The 12,178-nt window shown below is 42.7% G+C and overlaps 1 protein-coding gene across 1 annotated transcript in view; it reads right to left on the bottom strand.

Annotated features, from left to right (window-relative positions):
• The window catches only part of ANKS1B (ankyrin repeat and sterile alpha motif domain containing 1B), a 467,048-nt gene that overhangs the window by 222,791 nt on the left and 232,079 nt on the right, over positions 1-12,178 (bottom strand). Inside the window, exon 15 of the mRNA XM_074902674.1 lies at positions 11,663-11,735. Coding sequence (XP_074758775.1) covers positions 11,663-11,735 — 73 coding nt within the window. The remainder of the gene's footprint in view (positions 1-11,662; positions 11,736-12,178) is intronic.

The raw sequence follows: 12,178 nt of genomic DNA, 5'->3' as shown, positions 1-12,178 counted from the left end.
CACCTCCTGTTCTGGTGACATCCCGGAATCTTTGCTCTCTGGCCAGTTCGTAATCACCTCTAGTATCCCTGGGCAGCTGGGGTTCCCTATTCGAGCCCATTGTGTTATCAACGCAACCCATTTACTCCATGTGGCATCTGTTGCATGATATGTGGAGGAAACCTTTCCTTTGAACATCCACCCCAGCACCGGTAGTCAGGGTGCCAGGAGGAGCTGTGTTTCAGTGCTGACCACTTCTGAGGCAGCTCAAACTCCTTCGTACGCTGCCAGTATCTCCTTCTCAGTTGGTGTATAATTAGCTTCAGAACCTTTGTATCCCCAGCTCCAAAAGCTTAGAGGTCGGCCTCGGGTTTCCCCAGGTGCTCTCTGCCAGAGGCTCCAGGTAGGGCCATTCTCCCCGGCTGCGGTGTAGAGCATGTTCTTAACCTCTTGCCCTTCCCGGACTGGCTCAAGGGCTACTGCTTGGGCAATCTCCCACTCAATTGTTCAAAGGATTGTTGTTGCTCGGGGCCCCATTCAAAATCGTTCTTCTTACGGGTTACATGGTAGAGAGGGCTCACAATCAGGCTGTAGTTCAGGATGTGCATCCTCCAAAACCCCACAGCGCCCAGGAAAGACTGAGTCTCCTTTTTAGAGGCTGGTGGGGCCATGGCTGTTATCACATCCATTGGGATGTGGCGACGCCCATCTTGCCATTTTATTCCTAGGAATTGAATTTCCCTTGCAGGCCCCTTAACTTTCTTTTGCTTAATGGCAAAGCCGGCCTTCAGAAGGATTTAAATTATCTTCTTCCCTTTCTCAAAGACTTCCTCAGCTGTGTCCCCCCATACAATAATGTCATCAATGTACTGCAGGGGTTCTGGAGCCCCACCTTTCTCCAGTGCAGTATGGACCAGTCCATGGCAAATGGTGGAGCTGTGGTTCCACCCCTGGGGCAATCGATTCCAGGTGTACTGGATGCCTCTCCAAGTGAACGCAAACTGTGGCCTGTACTCTGGTGCTATCGGAATGGAGAAGAACGCGTTAGCAATGTCAGTTGTGGTGTACCACTTGGCTGCCTTTGACTCCAGTTCATACTGGAGTTTAGCATGTCCGGCACTGCAGCACTCATTGCTGGCGTAACTTCATTCAGGCCGCAGTACTCCACAGTTAGCCTCCATTCACCATTAGGCTTTCTCACTGGCCATATAGGGCTGTTGAAGGGTGAGTGAACTTTGCTGATCACCTTCTGGCTTTCTAGTTGACGGATCAGCTGATGGATGGGGACCAGAGAATCTCGGTTGGTGCGGTACTGCCGCCGATGCACCGTCCTGGTAGCAATCGGCACTCGCTGCTCCTCAACCTTAAGCCGCCCCACCACTGAGGGATCCTCTGAGAGGCCGGGTAAGGTGGACAACTGTTCAACCTCCTCCAGGGCAGCTACACCAAAAGCCCACCGGTACCCTTTTGGGTCTGTGAAGTTCCCTCTCCTGAGATAGTCTATGCCCAGGATGCACGGGGCATCTGGGCCAGTCACAATGGGGTGCTTATGCCAGTCCTTCCCAGTCAGGCTCACTTCAGCTTCCAGTAGGGTCAGCTGTTGGGATCCCCCTGTCACTCCGGAGATGCAGATGGATTCAACCCCACTGTAGCTCAATGGCATCTGGGTGCACTGTGTGCCAGTGTCCACCAAAGCCTTATACTCTTGTGGGTCTGACGTGCCAGGCCATCGGATCCACACTGTCCAGTAAATCCGATTATCCCTTTCCCCCACCTGGCTGGAGGCAGGGCCCCTCTAATCCTGCTCAGCATCACTCACTTCTTGTAAGAATGATTTACTGGTCCCCTCAAGAGGGTCAGACATAATGTTCACCATTCTATTCTGTCTGGGGGATTTCTGACTGGACACTGGAGCTGTGCTGTTCTTGGAGGACTCCCCTTTTGTGATGGTCTTCCCTTTCAGCTGCTCTACTCGTGCAGCTAGGGCGGCAGTGGGCTGTCCATCCCACCTCCTCATGTTTTCTCCATGGTCGCGGAGGAAAAACCACAGGGTGCCTCGTGGTGTGTGCCTTCTGCTGCCTTTCTCTTGGGTGGGGAAACGTTTACTTCTAATGGCTGAGACATCAGCCTGTGCAGGTGGAATGTAGGACATGTCCTCTTCCATTTTCTGGACCCTTTGAGACAGTTCCTCCACAGTTGAGACCCAGGAATGTTGAGATGAAGGGAGATTTCCCTCATATTGCCGGAGCTTGCCAACCACTCCATCCACTGTTAGAGTCTGTGTGTCTGTCCACCAGGACACTATTGCCAATGCTTTTGAGTGTGCTTCTGGTGCGCTCTTCAGGAACTTTCTCCACATCAGGTGTGTGCAAGGGGCCTGATCTGGGTCCATGGGTGACTGCTCATTGTTCAGATCACCATAGATCATCTCAAACACAGCCAGTTCCCTGAGGTTCTGGATGCCTTTCTCAATGCTGGTCCATTTGCCTAGCTGACAAAGGATATCATCCTTGTAGGGGTGCCTCTCCCTTACACTGAACAGGAGTCGCTTCCAAAGGCTGAGGGTTTGAGTCTGTTTCCCTATTTCCCTATCAATGCCAGCATCCTTGGCCAAAGATCCCAGCTGCTTGGCCACTCTCCCCTCCATCTCAAAAGCACTGGCTCCATTGTCCCAGCATCGGAGCAGCCAGGTGCAAATCTGCTCGCCTCCCAGGTGGCCGAAATCTCTCCGCATATCTCGCAGCTCAGTCGGGGATAGAGATCGGACGATCACCTCTGGCCCTTCCTCCTGTTCCTGTGATGGGCCTGGCTCATCCTCATCCCTCACTCTGCGAACTGACTTTCTGGTATATTTTGTTTTCTGTATCAGGGCGACTGACACCGGCACTGGCTGGCTCTCTGGCTCAGTCGCTGTGCTGGTGGAGGCGACTGAGACTGGCTCTGCCTGTTCCCCCGGCCCAGATACTGTACCAGTAAGTTCACTCTCAGGTTCTGTAGCCTTTTCTCCCCCTTGAGGGAAGTGGGTGGTATTAAAGAGGACACGGTAGGCATGGGCAAGTCCCCAACACATTGCAGCGATTTGTGTCTCCTGGGTTTTGCCAGCTTGGTAATACACCCTTTCTAAGCACTCCATCAGCTTATCAGGGCTCTGCATTTGTTCGGAAGTGAAATTCCAAAGCATTGGAGGTGCCCACCGACTCAGGTCTTTCCCCATCTTTTCCCACACCCCTCGCCACTCGCTATTATCTGACCTCGGGGCAGGTTTCCCGGCACTGCTATTGTTAGAGAAGTGCCGTATGGCCAAAACTGAAATCAGGCAGACATTCAGAAAGCATTGTGCTGCAATCACAGTGGCCTGCAGGCTCCAAGGATAATTGAAACTCCCCAAAACCGAGAGGATCTCTTCCCCTGTCTCACCCACAGAGGGGGTGATACCCCTAACAAAAGCCCAAACGGCAAACAGGTACCGGCCCGCCCCCACGCACAGCGATACAAAGGCATTATAAGCAGTCAGGAGCCTGTATAACAACATAAGACCCTTTACACATTTTCCACCGATAACAAACGCCAGCACTGGGGTCATACACTGGATATAAGGATTAATCCAGCCCCACCACGCAAGCAAGTGGGCCAGCACTGCAAACATTATTACACAGTACAAATACAAACAGAAAAATTACACCCAACAGATTGCTCTAACACACTCTGTTCAGGGTCTGTCCCTTTCTGATTCTTATTTCAACCCAATTCGTGCCCCACGTTGGTGCGCCAAAAAGGCTGTGGTGGTTTAAGCCCTGCCGGGACCGGAGACCATGTTGCCCTTTGCCCCTCCCCCACCCTCAGCCGGTCAGGCTGGCAGTGAGGCACAAGCCCCAGGTTAAAATAAGAAGAAATTTAATACAACAGTGTGATAAACAATCTGAACAACAACAGTAGCAATGGTAACAACAATAAACAGCAATAACAGTGAACAAGACAAAAGATATACAGAGAAATACCGCAAATGGTTACGGAACAAGCTGGCTGTGAGCTCTCCGCCACCAAAGCCACCATGGAAAAAGTTCCCACGCTCTCACTACCGGACCTGACATCAGCATGGTATGAATAACCCGGCTGGAGATCCCTTCCCCCTCTCTGCTGGGGAAACTTAACCCTATGCTAGCTGAACCAGGACAATTGCCTTTATAATTTTGTCCTGGGGAGAAGAGGGGGAGATTAATTTCCACTTTTTTAGGCAGCTACATCTGAGGAGGTCCTCTACATTCTCTTTATAGACACTTCCAGTGCCATTTGCCATGCTTCAGACATTTAGATATACCAAAGAAGTGCCTGCTTATCTAACTCAGTTTTAGTGACTCTGACATACTTGATGCAGTCTACACTGCAGAAGTTTGAATTCAGACATTAAGAATAAGATTGATCTGTCTGACCTACCATTATATTCATCAAGCCCATGTTTCCTTAATTTGCTTACAAGAAAACACGAGATAATGTCAAAACCTTAAGTGAAGTCCAAATACTGGGCATCTATTGCTCTTTCCTTACCTACAAAATCTGATATCCTCTCCTAGCAAGGAATTAGATTGCTTTCATAGGTTTGCTCTTGCCATATACATGTTGTCTCTTATTTCTTTTCTCTTTTTAGCTACTTTAAGTAGTTTAATCTGTTCCGTGACTTTTCTGTGAATTGAAAATAATTTCCCACATTCTCCTTCCTTTCCCCTCTTAAACATAAGTTCTACATAATTCTTTTTCAGTCTGTTGGTACCTCATCCATCCTCTGAGAATTCTCATAGAAACCCAGTAACAGATCTATGTTTTCCAGACAGTTATGTAACACAAAATAAAGTTCATTAAATCAGTTTTAAGATACCTAACCTATATAACCTGTTATTTCCTTATCTACAATGGAGGTTCTAGCCCTAGGATTAGCTGTGCATGTCATATGCTCACTGATAACCCTTTCAGTAAACATGTGTGATAAAAAGCCATTGTACATTTTTGCTTTCTCTGCACCCACTATGAGCAGTCTTTCCTTTCCTGCAGCACCTCTCTTAGCTGTCAAAGATTTCTTTGTTCTTCTTCTCCCTATTGATGTACTAATATAAATATGTCACGTTAAATCTTCATTTCTCTTGCTAGTTTCACCTCATTGAGTGCTTTGGCACTTTTGACTTGTTCCAACATGCATGTATCATTCTACCATGCTTAGTAAATACAGAAATTTTCCTCATTATCTAAGGTGAAAGAAGACAATTTAGCCAAGATGGTCTTTTACACTTATTTTTCTTCATATTGGTGAAGCTTGTACTATGGTCTTTACTAGTGTTCTGTTGAAGAACCCACAGATTTCTCTTGAACTTGCACCCTAGAAAATTTTTTAAATAAATTCTCTGAATTTATTGACATCTACCTGCTTGAGATTTTTTTTTTCCCGGACAGTCTGTCAATATAACTTCTTTCCCAACAAGTTCTGTGGTTAACTAAAATCTCCCGTTACTACCAAGTCCCATGGCTTTGGATAAATACCAAGAACAACCATGTTCTTTTCTGCCTTCCTGGATACCAACAGATATTTAACAGCTCTAACTAACCCTATTTTTGAGATCTCAAAGCAACCGTTATATTATTGAAATACAAGCCAACATTTCCTCTCTTCTTCCCTTCTTGCTAAAGAAGTTATATCCTCTATATGATTTCACTACTAGTGTAATACATATAATAAATTCTCTATAATGCCCATTTGTCTATTCCTCATTAATTCTTCTGTTAATTCTTCTCTGTTTCTCTTTCTTCTACCATTAGCATAAAAACAGCTAAGATATCTGGCAAACTGACCCATGACTCTGTGTGATCACTTCTTTAATCCTGTTTTAAATAATCCTATCTTTCTCAGGGGTTAGAGCTATGTCCATGCATTATTTAAAATGAAGATTTTTGTCATTGCCACATAGTTCTTAATTTAAAGTTCTCTTATCTCAGGATAGAAGCCATGTAGTTATATTTAGGGTATATCTGACTGATGTTTGACTTGGACTTGAGAGGAGAGAGAATAATATCTCTTGAATCTTCAACCTCTTTATTGTCATAGAGCCTTATAAGCACTTTTGATTTGCTTAGGATCATTCTTGGCAGTATCATTAACATTCTTTATTTATGCTAGTGATCAGTAGAATCCTTCACAACTTGGCATATTTGGACTTTTGTGAAGAAGCACACCAGCTGTAATGTAAGTGTCAGATGGTGCAGATGTTTCCACATCACCTTGAGCAGAAGGTCACTAGCCAGCACCATCTTTTATTTCCTTTTGCTAATAAAGGTTTTGTACTCCTTGAGATAGTGGGGTTTTTTGTATATTATAATTGAGATTAATTCTTACTTGCTCCCTGGTCAGCACTCCTGCTTTTAGATTTCAGTGATAAGCTATTCAGATGTTGAATGCTACATGCCCTCAGGATATCGGAAGCATCTTCCTCTCTTTAGTTTCAAGTTTACTCTTCCTATATTGCTACCAAACTGAAAGCTCTGATTTAATTATTTTGTTTCTGAATGCATGCTGTGGATGAAGTTCTCATGACCATACTCAGCAGTTTTGATTCTCTCCTTTCACTGATCCTCTTAATTGCTTCTTAAGAGATTCCCCTGGAGATCAAAAAGAAGTCTTTCCAGATTCCACCAGTAGGAAAATACAGGCCACAGTTCCTGTAAATCCATTCAAGGATTTAATCACAAGATGTCATAATTGTCTAATTGTAAATATAGCTACTAAATTATCAGTGTATGACTTATTCCATAGTTTTCACTGGGAATGAGATACTATGTAGTATTAAAATATCTTTATGCCTGGTAGATTAAGAATATTTATGCTTGAATTGAATATATTTTTATTTTTACTAACAGTTCATAAAAACACTGGAATATAACATGAAGTATGGGACTAAGTAAATACTAAAATGAAGGATTCCATATCAAGCTACATTTGCTTTTCAGTATTACCAGAAATGTTACTGTTTGCTAAAAAGTTATTAGACAAGAAAAGTGAAGTTTCCTGAATATAGTCATCAATAATCTAGATGCTTCCAGTTCAACACTATATGAAATCTCTTTGACTTACATACTCTGAAGAATGAATACATTATTTTTAATCTCTACTGGATAATCTTTTTACACATACTTTCAAGTAAAACTAAAAAACCTCAAACATTGATTTCAGCGATATTTTTTCCATCATAAATTGATTAAGTATTTCAAAATTATATTACCTGATACCATACTACTAAATTTTTTTTCCCTAAACATAGGCTAGATCTTTACATTTGGCTGTGTAATGCTTAGCACAGAGCCAGGAAGAAGAGAGAAGGTGAACAAGAAGTTCTGAGATGGAATTTAGGTCCTCAGTACTACAACACTTGGGCAGATAAAATCCTAAATAAAATGAATAGGGATCCAGACAATGCTAGCATCTGTAACTAATTAGACAAGGGCTACATGGGGCACCTCTGAGGAACACTAAGACACTTGAGATGCTTCTTTCCAATAACCCATAGGAGCTTAAATAGAAGAAGAACACACACACACACAAAAATCTGATTTGCTGCAAAAACCTTTAAAGCAACCCTTTCATTGGGGCCAAAGACCTAGCAAAAAATCTCTTAGGTTGTACTATCAGTAAGAAAAACCTGTTTATTGCCTTGCATTAGTTAACAAGTAGTAATTAACACAAGCTAAAATTTAAAGTAAAATCTGTGAAATACATAAATATCACTGTAGTAAGGCTCCACTTGAGTAGTTACTCCAGTTGGCTAACAGTGAGAAATAAAGACTCCTTATTTTCTGCTAGATAGCCCTATTATTTTGTTAATAAAAAAATAAGAAAATACTTGAAGTACAACATGTTTCATATGAGGCATTTAATGCATTTGATATTATAATAGTTCCCTTTGCTTTGCTGCGTAAACTGTGTTTGACTGGAAAAGACATAAAGGAATGAAAAGTGGGAAATATACATGTGAATCTGACTATAGCCAGCTCTAGAGCAGAAAGAAATGTCTTTATTGTAGTCTGCATGTACAGCAAAACTGATTAAATTTAAAGAAAAGTAGTTGTATTTTGATTAATAGTATAGAGCTTGATTTCTTCATTAAGAGCAAAATCAGATTATCGTTCTAAACTTGCTAAAAAACATTAAGGACTTGACAGGAAAGAAAAAATGTTGGTTTGCCAGAAGCTGCACACTGAATAGAAAAAAAAGTTGGGACTCAAAGTCCCCTCTGGGAAAAGAAGTAGTGAAGAAAAGAGTAGATCTCCTGCCAACTGAAAGAGCTGAAGAACCAAATGCCACATTTGAATGCCAAGAAAAATAATGCATGCAGTACAAGCCACAAAATGGCTGGTGAAAAGAGTTGTGAGATATTTTCTGATCTTAAAAGAGAAAAAGTAGAAAAAGAAAAGCAGTGGTCAGTCATAGGAAGGGACAGAACAGTACTTACACATCACTACATTATGCAAATTTGCATATGCATACTGTTGCTTTTTTCTCCATTTCATAGCTCTTACTTGCTGTGCAACTTCTTAATGGATGCCTGATTTTGCATTTGGTACCTGTGTACTACTGTGGTGGTTTGACCTTGTCTGGATGGCAGGTGCCCACCAAAGCTGTTCTGTCACTCCCTGTCTCAACTGGACAAGGGAGAGAAAATAGAATGAAAGGTTCGTGGGTGAAGATAAGGACAGGGAGATCACCCACCAATTACCATCACGGGCAAAACAGACTCAACTTGGGGAAATGAGTTTAATTTATTACCAATTAAAAGAGTAGGATAACGAGAAATAAAACAAAATCTTAAAATACCTTCTCCCCACCCGTCCCCTTCTTCCCGGGCTCAACTTTACTCCTGATTTCTCTACTTCCTCAATGCCAGTGGTGCCGGGAGATAGGGAATGAGCGCTATGGTCAGTTCATCACCTGTTGTCTCTACCGCTCCTTCCTCCTCAGGGAAAGGACTCCTCACACTCTTCCCCTGCTCCAGCATGGGGTCCCTCCCGTGGGAGACAGTCCTTGACAAAATTCTTCAATGTGAGCCGTTCCCACAGAGTAGAGCTCTTCATGAACTGCTCCAATGTCGGTCCTTTCCATACGGTGCAGTCTTTCAGGAACAGACTGCTCCAGTGTGGGTCCCCTGCGGGGCCACAAGTCCTGTCAGCAAATCTCCAGTGTGGGCTCATCTCTCCACGAGTCCACAGGTCCTGCCAGGAGGCTGGTCCAGCATGGGCTTCCCATGAGGTCTTTGGCATGGGATATCTGCTCCACCGCTAACCTCCATGGGTTGAAGTGGGAGAGCCTGCCTCACCATGGTCTTCACCATGGGCTGCAGAGGAATCTCTGCTCTGGAGCCTGGGGCATCTCCTCCCCCTCCTTCTTCACTGACCTTGGTGTCTGCACAGTTGTTTCTCATATATTCTCACTCCTCTCTTCAGCTGCAGTCGTGTAGGTTTTTTTATCCCTTTTTAAATATGCTATCACAGAGGCACTACCACTGTTCCTGATGGGCTCAGCCTTGGCCAGCAGCAGGTCTGTCTTGGAGCCAGCTGGCGTTGGGTCTATTTGACACAGGGAAAGCTTCTAGCATCTTCTCACAAAAGCCACCCCTGTAGCCCCTCTACCAAAACCTTGCCATGCAAACCCAATACATCCCACTCCTTGCCTTTGTGAATCACATGTTTAAGAATTACCATTAAAATCCATGTTCATCACACCATCTTCACAAACTTCACTCATATCAACAAAAAAAATTCCCCACACCAAAATCAAAATAACATCATCACAACACCGAACAGAAGTGGACAATTTACACACAATCCACCCCTCATCCCTTCACCACAATTACAAGAATCTAAATTCCCATTGTGCTCTCTAACATTGTTCAGTACATGCTTTGCCCATTACCTCTCCCAATTACTACCCTTATCTCAAATTCCTGGAGCCCCATGATGGGTGCCAAAAAGGACTGTGGTAGGTTGACCTTGGCTGGATGCCAGGTGCCAACCAAGCTACTCTATCATTCCCCTCCTTGGCAGGACAGCGGGGAGAGAAAAAAAGATGGAAAAAACCCCCTTGTGGATCAAGATAAAGGCAATTTAATAAAGCAAATACGAAGGCTGCATGCAGAAGCAAAGGAAAACAAAAGTTCTATTCTCTGTTTCCCATCAGCAGGTGATGTCCAGTACATGTAGAGGTTGCTCCAAAAGACAAGCATCATAATAGCAAATGCTGCCCCCTGCCCCTTTCAGCTTTTATTGATGAGCATGACAAGGAATATCCCTTTGGTCAGTTTGGGTCAGCCGTCCTGGTTATGTTCCCTCCCAAGATCTTGCCCACACCCTGTCTACTGGTGAGGGAGGAAGCCTTGGTGCCCTGGAAGCCCTGGAAGCTCTGCTCAGCAGTAGCAACACCTTTCTAGCTACCTACAGAGCACAGCACTATGAGGACTGCTACGGGGAAAATTAACTCTGTATCAGCCAGACACAATACAACTACCATGATAAAAATAATAAGCAGCAAATCCTGAATTACTTATAATATCTGCAGAAATTATTAACTATCTCCTAACCTAGAGTTTCTCTATGAATAATTCTCCCTTCCAACACTGCAAGTTTCAGAAACTAAAAATAGCCTGCCAGGACAACATGCCTAGCACTTTTCATGATATTGCCCCTTACTCTTTTAGAAAAAAATAATCTGAATCTGCTTGTTTTATCTGCAATTATAACTGTATTCAAATCAGTTAATTTTATCTTTTTTCTAGATTCCCTTCTCACTGTCCAGCTACTGTTAAAATACTTGTGTCAACTCTATTTAATTGTTAAGACACAGTTTTATCCTGTACAGATGTAATGCTCCATGAAATGGACAGTTGTTAAAATGCTTTTTTTAAAAAAAGTTAAGTGATAAGGTACATAGTCTCCTGCCCAATACATAAACCCAAGTAATCACATGCAATTGCTAGCAGGGATGTACCAGTACAGGTGAGTTAACATAGCTTTGCCTCAAGACCAAATTATTCAGACATACAACTCAGTTTTCCTTTCAAGCATTAGGAAGAAGGCATAGTAAAATACTTTCAAAATTCTTATCAGCTCAGCTGCACAGGTTCATGCAAACACACCAACAGACTAGTCATGACTTAGAGTTCTTAGAATTCACCATGGTAGGGGAGGTTTGCAAATTTTCCTGTCATTACTAACACCAGTCACTGGCTGTCAGCAACATTTTCATCCCTGTGCCAAATATTTCCTTGAAGTAGCATTAGATAATTCAATGCTTTAAAAAGTGTCAGCAACTATAGGATATACCCAGGGTCCCATCATTCCAAACAAAAATTCAGCTGAAAAACATTGGAAAATATTCCCCCAGTAGAAAGGCTTCAGTATGAAGACACTAATGGAATATTTTTTCTGATAGGATTTCAAAACAATAGTAATGACTCCAGTATGCTACTTAAAGTAACAGCTCCAGGATACTGGGCCTAATGCATCTCTAACAGTAGACAACATTGATTCTGTTCATGGTTATTCGAGTATCTACAAATGATTTCAATACAGTGGGCTACTTATCAAGATATCTTATCCACAGTCTTCCTATAGACATATAAGTCAAAATGAAACAATAATTATTTTTCCTTACTTGTAGTGTGATCATTCATCTCCCCCAGTCCAGTATTAATACCAGCATCTATTGAACTCATGATTTTATCAATCTACAAAAGAGAGAACAGTGAAAACAATTGATGGGCTCCATCTTTGTTATTTTATTTTAGTCTTTCATGCATAAATTTAAGGCATTATTACTCTTGTTAGGAAAAAAAACCAAAATTGTAAAATGCAAAAGTCAAAGATAGACAATTAATTACTACACTTTGATTTTTATTTTTCAACAGTTGTACACTAGCAAAAGCATGAGACTAGAGTTTCTTTTTCTACATTACAGTTCCTTTCATACTGATGTCTCTGGTCATCTATGTATAACCACAACAGGTCTATTTAGAGCAGTAATATTAATACAGAAGAATACTGTTTCATGTGTTATCAAGTACTAAAGCAATTGTTCAATTAAGATTTCCAGAGAATTTCCTAGCTCCCATTTCTTCATCTGCCCCAGGCCACTGAATAGGTATGAAACATACCTATGTCCCCACATACC

This window comes from Athene noctua, chromosome 3 (genome assembly GCF_965140245.1).
Source record: "Athene noctua chromosome 3, bAthNoc1.hap1.1, whole genome shotgun sequence".
In the NCBI taxonomy this organism is placed as follows: Eukaryota; Metazoa; Chordata; class Aves; order Strigiformes; family Strigidae; genus Athene; species Athene noctua.
The sequence above is the reverse complement of the archived record's forward strand: the minus strand, read 5'-3'. Positions and strand labels throughout refer to the sequence as shown.